Genomic DNA, 26,601 nt, shown 5'->3' on the forward strand with positions numbered 1-26,601 from the left:
TATGGCCCTCTCAAGCACCTTGTCATGCCTCCTTTATCACCCCCTGCTCTTCATAATTATGCTCAGTATAAATATGGATTTATGTAGAATGACCGTATCAAGAGCACCATCTCTCCTCCTCCAGTTAATTGGGATTCAAAACATTAAGCTAGTCAACATCATGAATACATTTAAATTAGTCCGTGGCTGCGGATCCAATTTTTCCTGGACTTTTTTTCTCCAGACTAAAGATCCCGAAGCTCCTGAGCATGTGCGGATCACGTTCTGCGCATGTGTTTCTTTACCTCTACTTAACTTTACTCACATATTTCTACATAAAGCAATTTAAAATAACATAACCATAGTGAATAGATTTAAGCGACCTCCGTTTCATAGCTTATTAGATCATTATATGGGTCTGAGCAATTTTACCAGCATAATCTTTTGGATCAATCAAAAGACTGTTGATTTTATGATGTACAGTGCCTTCGGAAAGTGTTCAGACCCCTTGACTTTTTCCAAATTGTATTACGTTACAGCCTTACTCTAAAATGGATTAAAAAATAAATAAATCCCCAGCAATCTACACACAATACCCCATAATGACAAAGCAAAAAAAAAAAAAACATTTTAGAATTTTTTTCAAATGTATTAAACACATTAAACAGAAATTCCTTATTTATAATAGTATTCAGACCCTTTGCTATGAGACTTGAAATTGAGCTCAGGTGCATCCTGTTTCCATTGATCATCCTTGAAATGTTTCTACAACTTGATTGGAGTCCACCTGTGGTAAATTCAATTGATTGGACATGATTTGGAAAGGCGCACACCTGTTTATACAAGGTCCCACAGTTGACAGTGCATGTCAGAGCAAAAACCAAGCCATGAGGTCAAAGGAATTGTCCGTAGAGCTCAGAGACAGGATTGTGTCGAGGCACAGATCTGGGAAAGGGTACCAAAAAGGTCCCCAAGAACACAGTGGTCTCCATCATTCTTAAATGAAACAAGTTTGGAACCACCAAGGCTCTTCCTAGAGCTGGCCGCCCGGCCAAACTGAGCAATCGGTTGAGAAGGGCCTTGGTCAGGGAGGTGACCATGAACCCAATGGTCACTCTGACAGAGCTCTAGAGTTCCTCTGTGGAGATGGGAGAAACTTCCAGAAGGACAACCATCTATGCAGCACTCCACCAGTCAGGCCTTTATGGTAGAGTGGCCAGACAGAAGCCAATTCTCAGTAAAATGCACATGACAGCCCTCTAAAGACTCTCAGACCATGAGAAACAAGATTCTCTGGTGTGATTAAACCAAGATTGAACTATGTGGCCTGAATGCCAAGCGTCACGTTTAGAGGAAACCTGGCACCATCACTATGGTAAAGAATGATGGTGGCAGCATCATGGTGTGGAGATGTTTTTCAGCGGCAGGCACTGAGAGACTAGTCAGGATCGAGGCAAAGATGAACGGAGAAAAGTACAGAGAGATCCTTGATGAAAACCTGCTCAAGAGAGCTCAGGACCTCAGACTGGTGCGAAGGTTCACATTCCAACAGGACAACGACCCTAAGCACACAGCCAAGACGATGCAGGAGTGGTTTCGGGACAAGTCTCTGAATGTCCTTGAGTGGCCCAGCCAGAGCCTGGACTTGAACCCGATCTAACATCTCTGGAGAGACCTGAAAATAGTTGTGCAGCAACGCTCCCCATCCAACCCGACAGAGCTTGAGAGGATCTGCAGAGAAGAATGAGAGAAACTCCCCAAATACAGTTGTGCCACGCTTGTAGTGTCATACCCAAGAAGACTCAATGCTGCAATCAGGTCTGAATACTTATGTAAATGTGATATTTCAGTTTTTTATTCGTAATACATTTGCAAAAATATCTAAAAACCTATTTTGGCTTTGTCATTATGGGTTATTATGTGTAAATTGATCAGGGGGGAAAACAATTTAATCAATTTTAGAATAAGGTTGTAACCTAACAAAATGTGGAAAAAGTCAAGGGGTCTGAATACTCTGGAGGAATTGTAAGTCATCACATGTACAGTACCAGACCAATCTGCTGGCTAGGTAACATGATTATTTGGAGTATTAAGTACTTGGTAATGGTAGTGACTTGACTTCCTATTAGTGTCTTGTACTATGCACTGGAGGCAGCAGCCGGTCTCTCCTGCACTCTCCTCTCAGGGGTGATTTGGTGGGTTGCCTTGTGATGATTTTGGGGATGATTTGGTCGGTTGCCTGTTGAATCTGGTGCTGAATAGTTGTTCCCAGGGTTTCTTTCATCAGGTATTCAGGATGGGTACACTGTGTGAAAGCCTGAATGGTGAGACTCTGGGCTTGCTTGCAGCTCTCTCTTTTCTCTCTCTCCCTTTCTATTGCGCCTTCTCTACAGTATTCCATTAAGCTACCTTTAAGTGTTTTTCCTCAATTATCCTCTCACCTTAAGAGAGAGCCAGCATTTGTAGAAAGAGACAGCATTTGTAGAAAGAGACAGCATTTGTAGAAAGAGCCAGAGTTTGGAGAAAGAGCCAGAGTTTCTAGAAAGAGCCAGCGTTTGGAGAAAGAGCCAGCGTTTGGAGAAAGAGCCAGCGTTTGGAGAAAGAGCCAGAGTTTGGAGAAAGAGACAGCATTTGGAGAAAGAGCCAGAGTTTGGAGAAAGAGCCAGCGTTTGTAGAAAGAGCCAGAGTTTGGAGAAAGAGCCAGTGTTTGGAGAAAGAGCCAGCGTTTGGAGAAAGAGCCAGCGTTTGGAGAAAGAGCCAGAGTTTGGAGAAAGAGACAGCATTTGGAGAGAGAGCCAGAGTTTGGAGAAAGAGCCAGTGTTTGGAGAAAGAGCCAGAGTTTGGAGAAAGAGCCAGCATTTGGAGAAAGAGCCAGCGTTTGAAGAAAGAGCCAGCGTTTGGAGAAAGAGCCAGAGTTTGGAGAACGAGACAGAGTTTGGAGAAAGAGCCAGTGTTTGGAGAAAGAGACAGAGTTTGGAGAAAGAGCCAGCGTTTGGAGAAAGAGCCAGCGTTTGGAGAAAGAGAAAGCGTTTGGAGAAAGAGCCAGCGTTTGGAGAAAGAGCCAGCGTTTGGAGAAAGAGCCAGCGTTTGGAGAAAGAGCCAGCGTTTGGAGAAAGAGCCAGCGTTTGGAGAAAGAGCCAGCGTTTGGAGAAAGAGCCAGCGTTTGGAGAAAGAGCCAGAGTTTGGAGAAAGAGCCAGCGTTTGAAGAAAGAGCCAGCGTTTGGAGAAAGAGCCAGCGTTTGGAGAAAGAGCCAGCGTTTGGAGAAAGAGCCAGCGTTTGGAGAAAGAGCCAGCGTTTGGAGAAAGAGCCAGCGTTTGGAGAAAGAGCCAGCGTTTGGAGAAAGAGCCAGCGTTTGGAGAGAGAGCCAGAGTTTGGAGAAAGAGCCTGCGTTTGGAGAAAGAGCCAGCGTTGGGAGAAAGAGACAGCTTTTGAAGAAAGAGCCAGAGTTTGGAGAAAGAGCCAGCGTTTGGAGAAAGAGCCAGCGTTTGGAGAAAGAGCCAGCGTTTGGAGAAAGAGCCAGCGTTTGGAGAAAGAGCCAGCGTTTGGAGAAAGAGCCAGCGTTTGGAGAGAGAGCCAGAGTTTGGAGAAAGAGCCAGCGTTTGGAGAAAGAGCCAGAGTTTGGAGAAAGAGCCAGCGTTTGGAGAAAGAGCCAGAGTTTGGAGAAAGAGCCAGCATTTGGAGAAAGAGACAGCGTTTGAAGAAAGAGCCAGCGTTTGGAGAAAGAGCCAGCGTTTGGAGAAAGAGCCAGAGTTTGAAGAAAGAGACAGCGTTTGGAGAAAGAGCCAGAGTTTGTAGAAAGAGCCAGCGTTTGAAGAAAGAGCCAGAGTTTGGAGAAAGAGACAGCTTTGTCAGATGTAGCATTTGTCAGATGTAACATTTGTCAGATGTGACATTTGTCAGAAGTGACATTTGTCAGATGTGACATTTGTCAGATGTAGCATTATCAGATGTAGCATTATCAGATGTAGCATTATCAGATGTAGTCAGATGTAGCATTATCAGATGTAGTCAGATGTAGCATTATGTACATAACAAGTTAACACTACATTAAGGAATCATCAGTCATGGACAACTCCCTCCATGGTAAACTCTCTCCATTTGGGACACACTGCTGTGCAAATCACACACTTCTTAAAGCCTAGTGCATAAAACACATTATATGCAAGCACTGAATACTGACCTCCATCGCCTGCACATTCAAATTATGGCTAGCTATCATACCTAAATGTGGCAGATCCTTGGAGGGAAAATGTGACTATTGCAGACTCTCTTTCCTCCAACGGGTTCCTATCTAACCTCCCAAATCATGTTAACAGAATGTCCATCCAGAATCTCCCTCGGTTCCCAGGAGGAATCCTTCTCTTTGGATGGGTATTCTATTTTCAGAGCTGCTCGCTTTGCAAATCATGAAGTAAACACCCATAACTGGATTAAGTGTGCTCAAATAGAGGGTAACAAATCTTGCTCAAATACTGACTGAATAAACAAAACAAATTCACACAATGAATGGGTAGGCAGGCATAGCCTTTGCCATTGGTCCTGATGGAACTCAGTGGATGTTTCTTTAGCTGCCCTGTCTGTCACTGTAATGAATAGGGAGGGTCTCTCTTTAGCTGCCCTGTCTGTCACTGTAATAAATAGGGAGGGTCTCTCTTTTGCTGCCCTGTCTGTCACTGTAATAAATAGGGAGAGAGTATCTCTTTTGCTGCCCTGTCTGTCACTGTAATGAATAGGGAGGGTCTCTCTTTAGCTGCCCTGTCTGTCACTGTAATGAATAGGGAGGGTCTCTCTTTAGCTGCCCTGTCTGTCACTAATGAATAGGGAGGGTCTCTCTTTAGCTGCCCTGTCTGTCACTGTAATGAATAGGGAGGGTCTCTCTTTAGCTGCCCTGTCTGTCACTAATGAATAGGGAGGGTCTCTCTTTAGCTGCCCTGTCTGTCACTGTAATGAATAGGGAGGGTCTCTCTTTAGCTGCCCTGTCTGTCACTGTAATGAATAGGGAGAGTCTCTCTTTAGCTGCCCTGTCTGTCACTGTAATGAATAGGGAGGGTCTCTCTTTAGCTGCCCTGTCTGTCACTGTAATGAATAGGGAGGGTCTCTCTTTAGCTGCCCTGTCTGTCACTGTAATGAATAGGGAGAGTCTCTCTTTAGCTGCCCTGTCTGTCACTAATGAATAAGGAGAGAGTATTTCTTTAGCTGCCCTGTCTGTCACTGTAATGAATAGGGAGAGTCTCTCTTTAGCTGCCCTGTCTGTCACTGTAATGAATAGGGAGGGTCTCTCTTTAGCTGCCCTGTCTGACACTGTAATGAATAGGGAGAGTCTCTCTTTAGCTGCCCTGTCTGTCACTAATGAATAGGGAGAGAGTATTTCTTTAGCTGCCCTGTCTGTCACTGTAATGAATAGGGAGGGTCTCTCTTTAGCTGCCCTGTCTGTCACTGTAATGAATAGGGAGGGTCTCTAAATGGAGTTCATTATCCTGCCCAGGGAATGATCGACTTCTCTCTCTCTCTCTCTCTCTCTCTCTCTCTCTCTCTCTCTCTCTCTCTCTCTCTCTCTCTCTCTCTCTCTCTCTCTCTCTCTCTCTGTCACGTTCCTGACCTGTTTTCCTTTTTCTTGTATTTATTTAGTTGGTCAGGGCGTGAGTTGGGGTGGGCTGTCTATGTGTGATTTTCTATGTTGGGGTTTTGTGTTCGGCCTGGTATGATTCTCAATCAGAGGCAGCTGTCTATCGTTGTCCCTGATTGAGAATCATACTAAGGCAGCCGGGGTTTCACGTGTGTTTTGTGGGTGTTTGTTCTTGTGTCAGTGTTCCGCCACACAGGACTGTCACGGTAGTTATTTTGTATCGCATATTGTTTTTGTTAATTATTAAATCACTATGGAAACTAGCCACTCTGCGTATTGGTCCGATCCGTCTCGCCTCTCCTCGTCCGAGGAGGAGGATTACGACTGCCGTTACAGAAACACCCACCACCATAGGATCAAGCGGAGTGGTAAAGGGCAGCGACAGCAGCAACAGGGGACACAGGACTCGTGGACTTGGGAGGAGATCCTGGACGGCAAAGGACCCTGGGTCCAGCCAGGAGAATATCGCCGTCCCAAGGCGGAGTTGGAGGCAGCAAAGGCAGAGAGGCGCTGGTATGAGGAGGCAGCGCGGCGACGCGGTTGAGAGCCCGAGAGTCAGACCCAAACATTTCTTGGGGGGGGGGGCACACGCGGAGTGTGGCAAAGCCGGGTAGGATACCTGAGCCAACTCCCCGTGCTTACCGTGGAGTGAGAGGGCGTCGTACTGGTCAGACACCGTGTTATGCGGTGAAGCGCACGGTGTCCCCAGTACGCGTGCTTAGTCCAGTGCGGGCTATTCCACCTCGCCGCACTAGTAGGGCTAGGTTGGACATCGAGCCGGATGTCATGAAGCCGGCCCAACGCATCTGGCCTCCAGTGCGTCTCCTCGGGCCGGCATACATGGCACCAGCCTTACAAATGGTGTCCCCGGTTCGCCAGCATAGCCCAGTGCGGGCTATTCCACCTCGCCACACTGGCAGGGCTACGGGGACCATTCAACCTGGTAATCACGGTCCGGTTTTTCCGGTGCCACCTCCACGTACCAGCCCTCCGGTGGCAGCTCCCCGCACCAGGCTGTCTCTCCGTCTTCTCTCTCCAGTTGCTCCCACCTGTCCAGCGCTGTCAGAGCCTTCCTCCTCTCCAGCGCAGCCAGTGTCTGAACAGTGTCTGAACTGTCTACCTGCCCAGCGCTGTCTGAACTGTCTGCCTGCCCAGCGCTGTCTGAGCTGCCTGCCTGCCCAGCGCTGTCTGAGCTGCCTGCCTGCCCAGCGCTGTCTGAGCTGTCTGCCTGCCCAGCGCTGTCTGAGCTGTCTGCCTGCCCAGCGCTGTCTGAACTGTCTGCCTGCCCAGCGCTGTCTGTCTGTCCCGAGCCTTCAAAGCCGCCCGTCTGTACTGAGTCTTCAAAGTCGCCCGTCTGTCCTGAGCCTTCAGAGCCGTCTGCCAGACAGGAGCCGCTAGAGCCGTCCGCCAGACAGGAGCCGCTAGAGCCTTCCGCCAGACAGGAGCCGCTAGAGCCTTCCGCCAGACAGGAGCCGCTAGAGCCTTCCGCCAGACAGGATCAGCCAGAGCCTTCCGCCAGACAGGATCAGCCAGAGCCTTCCGCCAGACAGGATCAGCCAGAGCCTTCCGCCAGACAGGACCAGCCAGAGCCATCCAGCCAGGACCAGCCAGAGCCGTCCAGCCAGGATCCGCCAGAGCCGTCCAGCCAGGATCCGCCAGAGCCGTCCAGCCAGGATCCGCCAGAGCCAGCCAGCCAGGATCCGCCAGAGCCAGCCAGCCAGGATCCGCCAGAGCCAGCCAGCCAGGATCCGCCAGAGCCAGCCAGCCAGGATCCGTCCCTCAGTCCGGTGCTGCCCCTCAGTCCGGAGCTGCCCCTCATTCCGGTGTTGCCCCTCAGTCCGGTGCTGCCCCTTAGTCCGGTGCTGCCCCTTAATCTAGTGGGGTTCATTTGGAGGAGGCTACGGAAGAGGGGATTGACTATGGTGGGGTGGGGACCACGACCAGCGCCAGAGCCGCCACCGTGGACAGACGCCCACCCAGACCCTCCCCTAGACTTTATGCTGGTGCGCCCGGAGTTCGCACCTTAAGGGGGGGGTTATGTCACGTTCCTGACCTGTTTTCCTTTTTCTTGTATTTATTTAGTTGGTCAGGGCGTGAGTTGGGGTGGGCTGTCTATGTGTGATTTTCTATGTTGGGGTTTTGTGTTCGGCCTGGTATGATTCTCAATCAGAGGCAGCTGTCTATCGTTGTCCCTGATTGAGAATCATACTAAGGCAGCCGGGGTTTCACGTGTGTTTTGTGGGTGTTTGTTCTTGTGTCAGTGTTCCGCCACACAGGACTGTCACGGTAGTTATTTTGTATCGCATATTGTTTTTGTTAATTATTAAATCACTATGGAAACTAGCCACTCTGCGTATTGGTCTGATCCGTCTCGCCTCTCCTCGTCCGAGGAGGAGGATTACGACTGCCGTTACACTCTCACTGCATTTCTCTTCCTTCACCTCTTTTGCTCCCTCCGTCCATCCACTTCTCTTTCCATGTCTTTGTTTTGATACTTCACACCCTCCAACTTTATTCCTCCTTGTTTGCCTTTCTTCAACCATCTATTTTCCTCTTCTTCTTTTCTCTCAATGATTCTAGGTGCTGGGAGTTAAGTGCTGGGAACATTAAGTGGATATACCAAGTCCCCATTCTGACAGCCATTGGGGTAAGGCAGAGTAATGCTTTGCTTGCTGCCTCCAGTCTGTCTGTGTCTCAGAGTTGGTGTAGGATGATACGCTGCCTCACAGAAAAATAGATCAAGTTTTCCCCTTCACTTTAAGCTGTTTCATAACACAGCTGATCACTTCTGTGGCAGGGACACAGACAGATATCAGAGCAGGAAAGAAAACTCAATTCATATGATAATTGCTCTTTGTCTCTCTCTCCTACTCATATGTGCATGTGCGTGTGCTTGTGCATGCATGTGTCTGTGTATGTATGTTTGTGCGTGAATATGCTTATCTGAGGATTCCATCAATTATTTACCAGTCAACACCCACAATCGAAGGTCTAATAATATCATTACCGGAAAAATAGCAACAACATTTTCACTAATATGTACAGTACCAGTCAAAGTTTTGGACACACCTACTCATTCAAGGGTAGAGTGTTCAACGCTGTCATCATGGCAAAGGATGACTACTTTGAAGATTCTCAAATATAAAATATATTTTGATTTGTTTAACAGTTTTTTGGTTACTACATGATTCCATATGTATTGTTTCATAGTTTTGATGTCTTCACTATTATTCTACAATGTAGAAAATTGTAAAGAAATAATGAAAAGCCCTTGAATGAGTAGGTGTGTCCAAACGTTTGGCTGGTTCTGTACATCCAGAGTGATAAGCAGCATCTTCTGAAAGACAGGGACAACATGAGTTCAGAAGTCTTCTAACGACCTTGGTTACCATGTTACCATGGCGAACACCAGAGGCCAGAGAGGTGGGAGATGTAGTACGAGGATGGAAAGTGTGCGACTCAATATTAGGAAGGTGTTACCAATGTTTTGTACACTCTGTGTATTACGATAGGTTACTGAAGGCATGTGCATATCATAATGATTAGTTACTGAAGGCATGTGCATATCATGATGATTAGTTACTGAAGGCATGTGCATGTGTGTCCAAACGTTTGGCTGGTTCTGTACATCCAGAGTGATAAGCAGCATCTTCTGAAAGACAGGGACAACATGAGTTCAGAAGTCTTCTAATGACCTTGGTTACCATGTTACCATGGCGAACACCAGAGGCCAGAGAGGTGGGAGATGTAGTACGAGGATGGAAAGTGTGCGACTCAATATTAGGAAGGTGTTACTAATGTTTTGTACACTCTGTGTATTACGATAGGTTACTGAAGGCATGTGCATATCATAATGATTAGTTACTGAAGGCATGTGCATATCATGATGATTAGTTACTGAAGGCATGTGCATATCATAATGATTAGTTACTGAAGGCATGTGCGTATCATGATGGTTAGTTACTGAAGGCATGTGCATATCATGATGATTAGTTACTGAAGGCATGTGCATATCATGATGATTAGTTACTGAAGGCATGTGCATATCATGATGATTAGTTACTGAAGGCATGTGCATATCATGATGATTAGTTACTGAAGGCGTGTGCATATCATGATGATTAGTTACTGAAGGCATGTGCATATCATGATGATTAGTTACTGAAGGCATGTGCATATCATGATGATTAGTTACTGAAGGCATGTGCATATCATAATGATTAGTTACTGAAGGCATGTGCATATCATGATGATTAGTTACTGAAGGCATGTGCATATCATGATGATTAGTTACTGAAGGCATGTGCATATCATGATGATTAGTTACTGAAGGCATGTGCATATCATGATGATTAGTTACTGAAGGCATGTGCATATCATGATGATTAGTTACTGAAGGCATGTGCATATCATGATGATTAGTTACTGAAGGCATGTGCATATCATAATGATTAGTTACTGAAGGCATGTGCATATCATAATGATTAGTTACTGAAGGCATGTGCATATCATGATGATTAGTAAGTGTTGTCTGTTCATTAGATTCACGGATCCATTACGGATCCATTACTCTGGTATTACTACCAAATGCTGTTACCACTACTGTATACACAAATCCTTGGGAGAAAATATTGACACCCGACGACGTCTATCCACTGCCTCATTATTATCTAGTTCAGATGACCTACTTTTTTGTCAGTGATGTGATTTAAGATTTGACGTGGACTCAGAACATCCATTTTAGTTGTTTATGAGTAATTGTTATATTGAGAGTAAAAAACTATCTAAACCAGGAAAAATAAAACTGATAAAACAGAATTTGGGAAAATACAAAATATAATTTTATCAGGCCTGTCATGCCAAATACTGTTTATTAACCATAATATTACCAGGTACAGTATATTGACAGAAAACACATCTCTTCTATACCAAGGACCCGGGGAAGAGTTTCAGGGTAGAGGAGAATAATGTGCCTATTTGAAAGACATAAATAAAATGTGCAGCTGGCGACGTTTCATTTCTTTTAAGTAGCTTTCATGCTAGAAAAGGTTGTAGACCCCTGCTCTAGGTCTTATGGGGACCCATTTTAGCATTCATCATTTTATGAAACCGCTCAGCGTGTGGGTTTTTGGGAGCTTTAAAGATTAGACACACAGACCCGCCTACTGAGACCCATCACCAAGCTAAGTTTTCAGAAGCTGATGGAAGACAGACAGTATGAATGTCTGCTTCTTATTGTTTATGGGTTTCTCTTGCATGACTGAAATCAGATAATGTTGTGGACAATAGTAGAAAATTGCACGGTGTCAAAATATTTTGATTGAGATTAAATATTCAACTCTGCCCCCAGCTGCCTTTGTGTGTGTGTTAACTCTGGAAATGTGAGAGATAGCAACTGGTATGGAAGCACACTTATCTTGGGTCGTTCCACCAATTCGGCGCCTTTTGAGAAGTGTAACTTGATTTCACCTAATTTTAACATCCTGTCATAAATAGCACATGTTCAACTTCATAAACACATTTTCCCACCTTGAGGTTAAGTAGAAAATATTATAGTAAGTGCCTATTAAGTGCTGGGTTGACTGTAACAGGATTGATCATAAATGGATTGACCATAACAGGATGATTTCATATTGAATCAGTCATAAATCTGCTTGTGACAGGGGAATGGAAGCTTATTGTGTGGCTCAAGGAGCACAATTGAACGCAAAAAAAGACAACTGTTAAAACATTTCTAGCCTGTTGGCAGTTTATTTTTGCATGGGCTATGTCTCAATCCAGGGCATCCACCTCTGTCGGCTTTCCGCATCTGCAGTGGAAGGTGGCCAAGCTACAGTGGTGTTTGTCACACCATGAGACACCCGGAAAATCGGTCTTCTCACGAAAACGCCTGTACAGTTTGACCACACTATGGACAGATGACTCTCATGAACAACATCGTCCAAACATTTTGGGCTACAAACTAATCAACTCGGTCGCAGAGCATTTCGTATTATTCTCTATGTAAATCCGAGACACTACATTTAAGATGATATGTTAAGTTTCATATGGTATGTATTCATTTGTGGATATCCATCACCCATTTTATATGATAAGTTATGAATTACAATTCGTATTATATGTTATGTTACAATATGTTCCGAATTTGCTAAACTTATGATATGTTGCGAATTTTAGCTAGGTGGCTAACGAAAGCTAGCTGGCTAAAGTTAGCTAGGCTAGAGGTTAGGGTTAGGAGTTAGGGTTAAGCTTAGGGTTAGCAGAAGGGTTAGGGCTAGGGGAGGGGTTAGCTAACATGCTAAGTAGTTACAAGTAGCTAAAAAGTAGTTGAAAAGTTGCAAATTGTCTAAAAATCTAAAGTTGTCCCTGATGAGATTCGAACTTCCAACCACCCTACTGTCTTTTTTCTTTATCCCCAATTTTGTGGTATCCAATTTGTAGTTACAGTCTTGTCCCATCGCTACAACTCCCGTACAGACTCGGGAGAGGCGAAGGTCGAGAGCCGTGCATCCTCCGAAACACAACCCAGCCAATTCACACTGCTTCTTAACCCGGAAGCCAGCCGCACCAATGTGTTGGAGGAAACACCGTACACCTGGCGACTTGCCAAACCCTCTCCTAACCCGGACGACGCTGGGCCAATTGTGCGCCTCCCCATGTGTCTCCCAGTCGCGAACCAGGATCTCTAGTGGCACAGCTAGCAACTGCGATGCAGTGCATTCGACCACTGCGCCACTCGGGAGGCCACTACTTCTGTTTTTGCCTTAAATAACCATCTGTCTTAACCACTTCAAATGTAACATATCATACTAATTTGAGTGTCCCGGATTTATACAGTATGTACTATGTTACGTCTAGTCTATGAGACCAGGCTGAACTAATATGACCCTGTAAAAAGGGAAGGCTCTCACGAACACAATGGTGTTCTCCGTTTTGCTCTACGACCCCCCCCACAAGTGTCACGACCCCCACAAGTGTCACGGGGCTCATCTGAAGGTAACCCACACAAATGAATGGAAGTATGGAGGTAGTCTTGTGCCAACAAAAACAAGAAGTTAAATGTGTCCAAAAAAACAAAAATACTTCCTGATCTTTCTTATATCTCCTAGATGTAGGACACACACTTCAAAACCTTACTCCTTATGATTTTTTGGACTGTCTTTTTTGCCCTTTATGAATGTGTTATTGAGTACATTTCTATGGGCTATAGTAGTAAAGGCCAAATTTATCATTTTTTTATATACATAAAGTCTTCTTAAAATTCAAAATCAAATAGCTAAATGATCCATGGTATGAGTGACTATCTTAAAACAAGGAGCTTTCCTCTCCTCAGCTCTGTTCCTTTTAGGTCAGAGCCTTGAGGGAATGTGTATAATTACACTGATTTGGGTCTGAGACCGCAAGAAAATTGGAGGGAATGTGTACAATAACACTGATTTCATATGGAGGAGTATGATGAAGTCATTGGGATCTGAGGAGGATCTGAATCTATAAGTTAGGTGGGATGAATAAGATGTGAGGGTTGAGTTGCAATTGGCACCCTATTCCCTTTTAAATAGGGTGCCATTTGGGATGCACCCGGAAACTCTGGCTAGAAGGTTGGAAGTAAACTCTGAGGTTGAGATTGGTAGTAAGATCATATCTGTTTTGATAGACGTCTGGGTCTGTAAGATTTCCATCCAACGATGCAGTTAGGCTAATCAGCAGATTTACGTTCATTTAATTATGGTCCATAGAGAAGACTTAGTTGAATATTTAGTAAAATATTTGGATGAGTTGAATATTTGAATGAAAGTCAGTTACCTACTGGCTAGCTCTCCAGAATGGGATTTGGAAAACCTTGTTCCAGAATCTGAAGACTGACATGGTTTTGTGAGAATGGGCTGTCAAAGACTTATCATTGAGCTTATCATTGAGCTTATCATTGAGCTTATCATTGAGCTTATCATAGAGTTTTCTTGTCAAATGTATATGTACATATTTACTCCTTATGAATGGGATGTCTTTCAGTGATATGGTTGAGATTACAAAATTAAAATGCCATCCATAGCAATTCTGTTCCCACTGCAATGGATGGCACAATAACCAATCACTCTGAGATGAGACTACCTTTTTTTAACGTATTCTGCATTCATATTGATGGGGTGGCAGGTAGCCTAGTGGTTAGAGCATTGGGCCAGTAACCGAAAGGTTGCTGGATCGAATCCCTGAACTGACAAGGTAAAAATCTGTCATTCTGCCCCTGAGCAAGGCAGTTAACCCACTGTTCCTCGGGCGCCGTGGATGTTAATTATGGCAGCCCCTGCACCTCTCTGATTCAGAGGGGTTGGGTTAAATGCGGAAGGCGTTCAGTTGTGTAACTGACTATTGATGTGTTTTTTTGTGTTCATATTGTTGTGGTTTTAATGTATTCATATTGTTGTGGTTTTAATGTATCCATATTGTCATGGTTTTAATGTATTCTGTATTCATTGTCATGGTTTTAATGTATTCTGTATTCATTGTCATGGTTTTAATCTATTCTGTATTCATTGTCATGGTTTTAATGTATTCCGTATTCATTGTCATGGTTTTAATGAATTCTGTATTCATGTTGTCATGGTTTCCTCATACAAAGTGACAGGTTGTTTAATGGATGTTGAGTTCCATTATGAGCCCCATTCTAAGAGCCCTCTGTCAGAATGAAAGCCTAAATACGGAAACGTTCAATTTGCGTTTTTCTAATTAATTAATTATACTGAGGCAAAAGGCATTCAACTGATTGCCACACGTTTCAAAATTAATACTTTTCATCATGCCATTTTCACCTGTCGCTGAGGTGTTCCTCAGAGAGAATCGATCATTCATCATGAACGGAACAATGACCTGATTCTGTATATGAGTCAGGCAAAATGATGAGTTTGGAATCGAATACTCTCTCAATATGCGGAACCCTCCTTGTACCCTATTTCAAAGCCTGTAATCTCTTATTTATTTATTATATTATATTTGGAGTTCTTTAACTCGTACTTGTACTGAATTGCTTGATGCACTGATATACCATGGTAGATAGAACCTGTGTTTTCACATGTCCAGGCACTGTATGGTCTATCATCAGGGTTCGTGAGTAACTGATTACATGTAATGGATTACTTTCTTTCTTAACCGTAATCAGTTATGTTACCAGTGAAAAATATTGTAATCAGAATACAGATACCTTCGAAAAACTAGATGATTACTTCTTGGATTACTTTTTAATTCAGAAATAATTTTTGCAGAAAAATATGTTAAGAAACATTTCTAATGACATTCAATTCAGCATTTAAATAAGGCGCAAATGTAAGTTTGTTCCATCATGACACAGCAAATGCATTTTATGGCTCGTTTTTGTCCTCTTCTTATGCCTCTTAAGGGGAAAGTAACTGAAAGTAATCAGATTACATTACTGAATTTTGATTACAGTTATGGACATGTTACTGGTTGCAATTTTGGACATGTAACTGTAACTGATTACATTTAGAAAGTAACCTACCCAACGCTATATCATGTATCAACATGCTTCAATGCCCCCTGACAGTCAAGCCCATGTTATCTCTCAATGGATTGTAAAGAGATATTAAGTGCTAAGAAGATGGGCTTTTGAGATAGAATTGAGAGGAGATTAGAGAAGTGAGGAGATTAGAGAAATGAGGGAATATGTTTCAAGCAGAGGGCTTGTACTCTCTGCAATCAAGTGTCTATTATCTCTGGTTCAGCTAATTAGAATTTTTTCCAATTGTCTTCTCAGCTGAATTTTATCCTTTTTGTGAACATTGTACGAGTGCTGGCAACAAAGATCAGGGAGACCAACGCAGGGAGATACGACACAAGAAAACAGTACAGGTGGGTAAAAAGATGGCAAAAGATTTCTGTGAGGACCCACTAGTTATTTGAATGTCTATTGATCACACGGAAAGTCAACTGTAGTAAGGCATTTTACCTTTTTTTCTGCTGTAGAGTTGAACACTGTTGATTAAAAAGCACTCATAATTTCAGAAGGTTATAGACAAACTATATTCACAACTATATTCAGACTGCTTTGCCTCTTGTGCTGTTACCTTCTGTACTTCCTTTAATGTTCCCTTTTAACAATGACTTGATATGGGTGTACATTTTGTCTTGGGTGCGAAATCTCTTGCCACTAGCTTAGAATTTATGTTCGGTCTGAAATCTCCTCTGCTTCGTTATCGTTCCAAAGTGGGATGAAACACCATAAAACATACACAAAAGCACATATTAGTTGCTATTATTTTCTATCTGCAATTACCCATGATGCTACTGAACAACATCCATAGTGGATGTTGAAAGCCTCTGTAATGATAGGGCTGCGTGTTGGGGAGGTTAGAGTTCTTCCGAGGTTCATTCAGAGGGTGCGTCTCAAATCTCACCCCTAGTGTTCCCTATATAGTGCACTACTTTTGAATACGGCCCATAGGGCTCTGGTCTAAAGTAGTGCACTATAATGGGAATAGAGTGCCATCAGGGACTGATCCAGAGTGTTTCCACCAGGGTCGAAGCCCCACGTCACTCTGCTAGGCTTAATAACAGTTATACAACGCATACACACACACACAGGCACACACACACACACACACACACACACAGGCACACACATGCACATTCATACACACACACACAGGCACACACATGCACATTCATACACACACACACACACAGGCACACACATGCACATTCATACACACACACACACACAGGCACACACATGCACATTCATACACACACAGGCACACACATGCACATTCATACACACACACACACCAGCGTCTGAGTCACCTTACACACACCAGCGTCTGAGTCACCTTACAGACCAGGAGAACATTACCCTGCAGGAGACTGTCAACCCTGCTGTGGGCGTCAGTCGTGTTCACTGGACTGTAGCATGAATGATGATGACAGATATGAGGGAGGCACGCTCCCATCTTAACTAAATGTGCCATTTACACACCATTTACACCATTTTCCCCATCTGACGTCTGCCTACAGGCCATTTATAAATGCTTTATAATTACCGGCAGGTTTCGTTGCTTATTGGCATTTTCACTGATGGATCGGGAGATTGTTTAGATAGATAATTAATACAGATCAGATCTGAGGGGAAGAACCACAGACCCCTTTGGCGAGGAAAGCAGAATTTTGCAAATGTGGCATGACTAATGGCCATCTGTGACATGTGAAACCCTGTTTACTAAACAGGGAGTTGTTGGTGAGTGTCGATGTCATGGCTGAATCCACTGCGATGTAAAGACGACCTTCAGTCTTTCTGTGTGTGACAAAAATAACTACATTGAAGTCTGACTGCGCAGAATTACTGATCACCTTCCATCCCAAATAACGACCTATTATGAGATAAAGATTCAGCATCTTGTCTTGTCTTGCTCAAACTGATCCTCTCCAACCTGTTGCTTGTGTCTGTACCCACAGGAAGTTGGCTAAGTCCACCCTGGTGCTGGTGCTGGTGTTTGGGGTCCACTACATTGTGTTTGTGGGGATGCCTCACACCTTCCAGGGCCTCAGCTGGGAGGTCAGGATGTACTTCGAGCTCTTCTTCAACTCCTTCCAGGTAACTGGTTATTCATACCATCTTTTTGAAAATTAGGTACAGATGTAGAACCTTCATTTGAGCCAGTTTCCTATAGCAGGGAAATAGTCCTGCAGCAACAGGAAATGTGAATTATTATGTGGATTATAATTACATTTACATTTTTGTAGGGATTGATAGATTTTTCATTAAGGCAAATGAAGATAGAATTTTCATAGTGGAAATTACCAACTTTAGAAGCCTTTTTAAAACTCAAATAGACTGCAAGTTTTACATTCTCAGCAACAAAAGAGTGATCCAATTAAGATGCTACATCTGCAGTAATTTCTTCGCAACTTGAGGGAGAACTTTACTTTCCAACACTGTTTGAACTTTAACCCCTAAACATAATTTCTCACCTGAGGGAAGTTAGGCTCTTTGTGGCCATAGTCCCACCAACATCCATCAAAAAAACAAGCAATGAAATTACGATTTGCTTCATCAATCTTACCTTTATCTATCTCCACAGACCAGTGACATTATTAGCCTATTCAAAACTCTGACATAAGCTTTGGGAGAGATGGTCAATACAACTGATTGCTACTGTACTTCCTACATTATCATTTTCCTCCTCATTATCATCTTCCTCCTTAGCACAAACTGGCCCTCGCAGTCTAAACCTGGATACAGTACCTGCAGGAAAATTTGGAAAATGAGCCAAATTTTGCCTCCAGAAAACATCTCTACTAGAGATCCTTCTACTGAGAAGGTGATATCAATAGATGACCCTTACTCCCTGGAGAGAGGAGAGCAATCTACTAGGAACAATAACAGAGAGGCTGCTATAGTGCACTCCAGTAGCAACACTTCCAATGACCCTGGCCCACAGGTAATGGGAAGGGCTGCTCTTAATGTGCTCTGAATCATACAATCAGTTGGAACAGTGGTGCCAATACCATATGTGTCTCACTCTCTTTTGGAGCCCATAGTCACATACTATACTGTTGATTTATTTTCACATCAAATCAACTTTTATTTGTCACATGCGCTGAATACAACAGGTGTAGACCTTACCGTGAAATGCTTACTCACAAGCCCTTAACCAACAATGCAGTTCAAGAAATAAAGTTAAGAAAATATTTACATTTTTTATAAATCAAATCAATCAAAAAGTAACACAAGAAATGTACATAACAATATCGAGGCTTTATACAGGAGGTACCAGTACCAAGTCAATGTGCGGGGGTACAGGTTAGTCAAGGTCATTTGCAAAGTGACTATGTACAGCAGGGCTGCCCAACGCTCTTCCTGGAGATCTACCGTCCTGTGGGTTTTCAGTCCAACCCTCTTCCTGAAGATCTACTGTCGTGTGGGTTTTCAGTCCAACCCTCTTCCTGGAGATCTACCGTCCTTTTGGGTTTTAGTCCAACCCTCTTCCTAGAGATCTACCGTCTTCTGGGTTTTCAGTCCAACCCTCTACCTAGAGATCTACCGTCCTGTGGGTTTTCAGTCCAACCCTCTACCTAGAGATCTACCATCCTGTGGGTTTTCAGTCCAACCCTCTTCCTGGAGATCTACTGTCCTGTGGGTTTTCAGTCCAACCAACTTCCTGGAGATCTACTGTCCTGTGGGTTTTCAGTCCAACCCTCTTCCCGGAGATCTACCGTCCTGTGGGTTTTCAGTCCAACCAACTTCCTGGAGATCTACCGTCCTTTTGGGTTTTCAGTCCAACCCTCTTCCTGGAGATCTACCGTCCTGTGGGTTTTCAGTCCAATCCTCTTCCTGGAGATCTGCCGTCCTTTTGGTTTTCAGTCCAACCCTCTTCCTGGAGATCTACCATCCTGTGGGTTTTCAGTCCAACCCTAATTTAACACACCTGATTCTACAAATTAACTGCTCAACAAGACCTTAACTAGCTGAATCAGATATGCTAAATTAGGGTTGGACTGAAAACCTACAGGACAGTAGATCTCCAGGAAGAGGGTTGGGCAGCCCGGATGTACAGCATAGATAACAAACAGTATCCACTGTAAAGGGATGGTGTTTACTATGTTCGGTAGGCCTAGCTCATAATAGTTAGTAAAATCAAGGTTAGTGCATGTAACCCATCATTACCTTTATAACTGTGTTCTATGCTGTTTTCCTAATGAATTAACTGATGTGGCAGAATAAGCCACTATATTCTGAAAGAGGTACCCCACCCGTTGAAGCCAAATCGTTAAATTGAATGAGGTTTTTGGGGGGGAGGGGACGTACACAATTTGAATTCCACATGAGAACTCTCTCACGCCTCAAAATTGAAAGTGTCTCTGAAAGCTGATAAAACAGTATTCAATTAAATGAAATAGGATCCAGTTTTAAAATAAAGCTTTAACCTTTCTGCGCACAGATCCCGATTACGGGATCATTTCCCTAAACAACCGCTGAATTGCAGGGCGCCAAATTCAAAAATATTACAAAAAATATTTATAATCATGCAATCACAAGTGAAATATACCAAAACACAGTTTAGCTTGTTGTTAATCCACCTATCGTGTCAGATTTTGAAAATATGCTTTACAGAGAAAGAAATCCAAGCTTTTGTGAGTGTATCAATCAATGCTACAACAGCTAGCCCCAAATTAGCATGGTCACGAAAGTCAGAAAAGCAATAAACTTAATCGCTTACCTTTGATAATCTTCGCATGTTTGCACTCACGAGACTCCCAGTTACACATTAAATGTTATTTTTGTTCGATAAATATTACTTTTATAACAAAACAACGCCATTTGGGTTGCGCGTTATGTTGAGAAAACTACAGCCTCGTTCCGTTCGACGAACATTCCAAAAAGTATCCGTAATGGTCGTAGAAACATGTCAAATGTTTTTTATAATCAATCCTCAGGTTGTTTTTAACAAACATAATCGATAATATTTCAACCGGACCGTAACCTATTCAATAAGAGAGAAAAGGAAAATGGAGAGCTCCCCTCTCGCGCGCAGGAACTATTCAGAGGACACCTGACTACTTTTGAAAAATCTTGTTCATTTTTAAAAATAAAAGCCTGAAACTATGTCTAAAGCCTGGTCACAGCCTGAGGAAGCCATTGGAAAAGGAATATGGTTGATATCCCTTTAAATGGAAGAAAGACTGGCCAGGAAACACAGATTAAAAAAATATATATATCACTTCCGGGTTATATTTTCTCAGGTTTTCGCCTGCAGAATCAGTTTTGTTATACTCACAGACAATATGTTGACAGTTTTGGGAACTTTGGAGTGTTTTCTATCCTAATCTGTAAATTATATGCATATTCTACGATCTGGACCTGAGAAATAGTCCGTTTACCTTGGGAACGTTATTTATTATTTTTTTTATTTTTTTTAATCTGACCCCTAGCGTCAAGAAGTTAAAGTAGTAACAAATAAAAAGACTTTGGGACAGGAGTTAAGCAGTGAAAGCTACTTTGCTCTGTAGAATTCGCTCTGTAGCGTTCACTCTGTACAGTTCACTCAGACTGGTGTGGTTTGACAGGGTCTGCTACAGTTCAGAGACTGAGCCTCAGGCAGGTTGGAAGATTCCCTGCATCCTGGCACTTTCCCTTCATCTCCCTGTCTAACCGAGTCTAGCCGAGGCCAATAAAGACAGGGAAGGTCCTTCTCCGGACCAAGGGCTTGTGACAGATCATGTTCACTCAGTCAGTCATGAGAGCCTTTTGTTTAAAGTCAGTTGATCACAGCTGAGCCAGACAGTGTAATAGTGTGTAGGACACCGTGTTAGTAGATCACCACCAAACAATTTATTATCATTCTACTAATATAACATTTCAGCTTCAAATCAGATTTTTATGATTTTGAATTGATTGATTAAAGGGGATACTTATAGAGACAATCAACTGTTGTTCAAAAGAGCTACTCTGACTGACAGCTGGCCTATCAGAAACCTCTTATAAGCTGCTCATCGTATCTTAGACTCTTTGTTGTCGCTTTAATAGTTGTTCTGACAGAAATAACAAAGATTTTTCTTACGAAGTTTGACTAGCCTCGCAAAATGTATCACTGTGTTGACTACAATAGTGGTTGTAATGTATCGAACTTTCATCTGTGTTGTTTAGTTGTCTTTCTATGGAATTACCCAGAGGACAACAGCTTTCCTCATGGTTTGTGTTTCCACGTTTGTTTCAAATGCGTTTTGTAATGTGTTTGCCTCCCGTTGTCTCCAGTTAGCAAAAGGAATTCCTTCATATTCTGTCTGTTTCTGCACGTACATCATGGTTGTATTCCCCCAAGGCATTATTCAGTTTCTACATGTACATCATAGCTGTATTCCCCCAAGGCATTATTCAGTTTCTACATGTACATCATAGCTGTATTCCCCCAAGGAGTTATTCTTCATATAGCACAGTGTATAGTGGGGATCATTCATACAAACATTATAGCTATGTGTTTTATGTACAAAGTTTACATCTCCACTTTTTTGCGTGAACATATGAGTCACCATCACTGAATAATATGACAGTTTGACTCATTGTGTATCTTTGTTTGCCAGCTGAAGGAGGTGATGCGATAAAAGAGTGAGAACAACACCATGTCTAGTCACATGCCTGATTTAGCTCAGTCAAAGAGAGTCAGCACCATAGATCTGCAACCTTTCCATAGCGCAACAGGGTGCTGCTGCTTGCACAAAGACCGGCAGGAGTGGATGAAAGGGGAATATTTGAAAGAGAGAAGAACAGATATAATGGTCTGTAAGATATAGCTGAAGTGATGCCAATCAATGCATGACCTTTTCATATAGAGTAATAATGATTTGAGGAATAAAGGTTGAAAAATGAATATGAATTATATCAAAACATACATTCATAAGCCATATCAGTAAATATGTGTTACGTTGAAGAGACAGAGAATGAAGGAGAGAAGGGTACAGATGTAGGATCTTAATTTGAGCCAGTTTGCTACAGAATGGAAATAATCCTGCAGCAAAAGGAAATGTTAATTATTATGTGGATTATAATTAATGAACATTTTTGTTGGGGTTGATATATTTTTTGTTAGGCTAAATCAAGTCTGATGTTTTAATGTGGAAATTACAAACTTTAGAAGCCTTTTTAAACCATTAATAAACTACAATCTGTACTTTTCCCCCCTGGGATATGTCACCAGATTGACAAAGTTTTCGCAATGCTATAAACCTTCCACTGCTTTAGAGTATGAATTGGAATTGAATAGAATCTGCAACACAAAAATAAACTCCTCTTTTCTATTACACTGGTTCTCAACTCTTCTGTCTCTTCCAGGGCTTCTTTGTATCCATCATCTACTGCTACTGCAATGGAGAGGTGAGTGTGGATGATTCTACACTCTCTGTAAGTTGTCTAACTTCAACCAGAGAGGATGAGGCTAAGCAAGAGGGCTGAATCTGCCCCAAAATCTGTCTGTTCGAAAATAAAGGGAAAGGGAAAGGGGGATACCTAGTCAGTTGTACAACTGAATGTATTCAACTGAAATTAGTCTTCCGCATTTAACCCAACCCCTCTGAATCAGAGAGGTGCGAGGGACTGCCTTATCGTTGTCCACGTCATCGGCGCCTAAAGCATTTTGTATGAAGGTGATTGGGAAAGTGTAACGCTCATTCCTTCGACGATAAACGCGAATCCGACCATCACCCCCGGTGAGACAAAACCGTGACTCGTCAGAGAAGAGCACTTTTTGCCTGTCCTGTCTGTTCCAGCGACGGTGGGTCCGTGCCCATAGGCGACGTTGTTGCCGGTGATGTCTGGTGAGGACCTGCCTAACAACAGGCCTACAAGCCCTCAGTCCAGCCTCTCTCAGCCTATTGCGGACAGTCTGAGCACTGATGGAGGGATTGTGTGTTCCTGGTGTAACTCAGGCAGTTGTTGTTGCCATCCTGTACCTGTCCCGCAGGTGTGATGTTCGGATGTACCAATCCTGTGCAGGTGTTGTTACACGTGGTCTGCCACTGCGAGGACGATCAGCTGTCCGTCCTGTCTCCCTGTAGCGCTGTCTTAGGCATCTCACATTACGGACATTGCAATTTATTGCCCTGGCCACATCTGCAGTCCTCATGCCTCCTTGCAGCATGCCTAAGGCACGTTCACACAGATGAGCAGGGACCCTGGGCATCTTTCTTTTGGTGTTTTTCAGAGTCAGTAGAAAGGCCTCTTTAGTGTCCTAAGATTGCATAACTGTGACCTTAATTGCCTACCGTCTGTAAGCTGTTAGTGTCTTAACGACCGTTCCACAGGTGCATGTTCATTAATTGTTTGTGGTTCATTGAACAAGCATGGGAAACAGTGTTTAAACACTTTACAATGAAGATCTGTGAAGTTATTTGGATTTCTACGAATTATCTTTGAAAGACAGGGTCCTAAAAAAGGGACGTTTCTTTTTTGCTGAGTTTATATAGCAACTAATGAGTGTGTGACTGTGACCAATGCTAACTACTACCACTGTGGTGGGTGGAAATAACGCTCATTCCTTTGCAGACAGGAAGTGAAGCGAAGCGAGAGGCTTGACTCCACCCCAAAATCTGACCCCGCGAAAAATACAGTGAGAAGCAGACCAAGTGGGGATTTTTTTTGGTATGGAGTGGCTGCGGATTTGACTTTTCTGGAACTTCTTCCCGATAGCTAAAGGTCCCGAAGCTTCTGCTCTGCTAGTAGAGAACAGGCTACTCTGGCAAATGGCACTCTTTTAATAAAGTTAGATCAAAGCTGAATCAATGTCTGCAAGATCACACAATGAAAGTGTTCAACATAAAATAATCGAATATCTTAGCATAGTAGAACATTATTGTAAGACATTTCTTATGACATTTTAGGATTGTTGTGCGAATGGTCACATTTTTCTGTCATGTGGCCAAAACTCAACAGCGCGTTTCGTGGAAGTTTCGTAATGTTTAGGTTGTTACGAGTGTACTGATATACGGTGCATTCAGAAAGTACTCAGACCCCTTGACTTTTTACACATTTTGTTACATTACAACCTTATTCTAAAATTGATTAAATTGTTTATTTTCCCCCTCATCAATCTACACATAATACCCTATAATGACAAAATGTGTAAAATAATAAATACTGAAATATCACATTTACATAAATATTCAGACACTTTACTCAGTACTTTTTTGAAACAGCTTTGGCAGCGATTACAGCCTTGAGACTTCTTGGCTATGACGCTACAAGCTTGGCACACCTGTATTTGGGGAGTTCCTCCCATTCTTCTCTGCAGATCCTCTCAAGCTCTGTCAGGTTGGATGGGGAGCATCACTGCACAGCTATTTTCAGGTCTCTCCAGAAATGTTATATCGGGTTCAAGTCCGGGCTCTGGCTGGGCCACTCAAGACATTCAGAGACTTGGCCCGAAACCACTCCTGCGTTGTCTTGGCTGTGTGCTTAGGTTCATTGTCCTGTTGGAAGGTGATCCTTTGCCCCAGTCTGAGGTCCTGAGCACTCTGGAGCAGGTTTTCATCAATTATCTCTCTGTACTTTGCTCCGTTCATCTTTCCCTCGATCCTGACTAGTCTCCCAGTCATTGCCGCTGAAAAACATCCCCACAGCATGATGCTGCCACCACCATGCTTCACCGTAGGAATGGTGCCAGGTTTCCTCCAGACGCGACGCTTGTCATTGTCCTTCTGGAAGGTTCTCCCATCTCCACAGAGGAACTCTGGAGTTCTGTCAGAAAGTCTTGGTGGTTCCCAACTTCTTCCATTCCAGAATGTTGGAGGCCACTGTGTTCTTGGGGACCATCAATGCTGCAGAAATGTTTTTGTTTCCTCTTCCCTCGACACTATCCTGTCTCGGAGCTCTACGGACAATTCCTTTGACCTCATGGCTTGGTTTTTTCTCTGACATGCACTGTCACCTTTGGGACCTTATATAGGCAGTTGTGTGCCTTTCCAAATCATGTCCAACCAATTGAATTTACCACAGATGGACTCCAATCAAGTCCTGGAAACATCTCAAGGATGATCAATGGAAACTGATGATCAATGGAGCTCAATTTCGAGTCTCTTAGCGAAGGGTCTGAATACTTATGTAGAGTAAATAAGGTATTTCTGTTTTTTGTCTTTATGGGTATTGTGTGTAGATTGATGAGGAAGAACATTTATTTAATACGTTTTAGAATAAGTCTGTAACGTAACAAAATGTGGAAAAGGGGAAGTGGTTTGAATAATTTCCGAAAGCACTGTAAGTGGACACACGTGTCAATCTGGCAACTTTGAATAAAGGTTGTGCCTGTTGTTCACACGCGTATCTGCCCCCTCTACATTTTTTTCCCGTTGTAACAGCAGTCAGTCCAGTATCTTCTCAGTATACAGTATAGATGGTCTTTCCTTCAGCACAAGACACTTCAGGTTGAGAGCTTCCCCTTAGATGTCTGTTATTTTGACATAAGAAAAACCAGGGCTAAGATTCACCCTCTTCCTCTTTTCTCTCTTTCTCACCATCATCCTCCCCCAACCACCTGACCTCAACCCTCTTCCTCCCCCAACCACCCCACCTCAACCCTCTTCCTCCCTCAACCTCCCCACCCTACCTCAACCCTCTTCTTCCCCCAACCACCCCACCTCAACCCTCAACCACCCCACCTTCCTCCCTCAACCGCCCCACCCTACCTCAACCCTCTTCTTCCCCCGACTACCCCACCTCAACCCTCTTCCTCCCCCAACAACCTCCTCTCCACCTCTCCTCATCTCCTCCAAAGGTCCAAACAGAGATCAAAAATACATGGACTCGTTGGAACCTGGCGTTGGACTGGAAGGTTCCGGTGGTGTGTGGCCGTTACCGCTACGGCTCAGTGCTCACCGGGCTCAACAACAGCACCAGCAGCCAGTCTCAGCTGGCTGGGGGCGGCCCCGCCATCCGATCAACCACCCTCTTCTCCAGCCGTGTCTACCGTAGCAACGGACCCCCGACTCTGTCCACCCACGCCACCCTGCCTGGCTACGTCATCAGTAACTCAGACCCAGACAGCGTCCACCCCTCCATCCCCTCCATCCCTGAGGAACCAGAGGAGGACAGTGCCAAGCAGGTGGATGACATCTCTCTGAAGGAGACGATGCCTGTCCTCAATAATAGTACGACCGCAGATGATGATGAGGAGACGTTGTAGACATGGGGAGAGACGGGAGGTTTTTCTGAATGTGACTGAGCTGGGAAAAACAACAGGCCTTTGGGATAGAGACCAAAGACTACTGGCCCCTAGACATGGGACCACATGTACATTCATACAGATTATTGGCACAGGTACATGTAAAGACACACACACACACACACAAACGCCACATAAAAAACTGACAAATAAGAAAAGATACGTCTCATCTTTGTACGTCTCATCTTTGTACATACATGCCAATTGATTGACATTTTCTTGCAAAAAAAAAGCATTGCTTTGTCTATAAACAATCTCGGGCCAAGGATCCATGTTTTCTG

The 26,601-nt window shown here is 43.6% G+C and overlaps 1 protein-coding gene across 1 annotated transcript in view; it reads left to right on the plus strand.

Annotated features, from left to right (window-relative positions):
* The window catches only part of LOC120063945 (parathyroid hormone 2 receptor-like), a 124,804-nt gene extending 98,523 nt beyond the window's left edge, over window positions 1–26,281 (plus strand). Inside the window, exons 10-14 of the mRNA XM_039014254.1 lie at window positions 8,187–8,253; window positions 15,373–15,467; window positions 17,067–17,205; window positions 22,441–22,482; window positions 25,874–26,281. Coding sequence (XP_038870182.1) covers window positions 8,187–8,253; window positions 15,373–15,467; window positions 17,067–17,205; window positions 22,441–22,482; window positions 25,874–26,281 — 751 coding nt within the window. The remainder of the gene's footprint in view (window positions 1–8,186; window positions 8,254–15,372; window positions 15,468–17,066; window positions 17,206–22,440; window positions 22,483–25,873) is intronic.
* Window positions 26,282–26,601: the final 320 nt, after the last annotated feature.

This window comes from Salvelinus namaycush, chromosome 19 (assembly GCF_016432855.1).
Source record: "Salvelinus namaycush isolate Seneca chromosome 19, SaNama_1.0, whole genome shotgun sequence".
In the NCBI taxonomy this organism is placed as follows: Eukaryota; Metazoa; Chordata; class Actinopteri; order Salmoniformes; family Salmonidae; genus Salvelinus; species Salvelinus namaycush.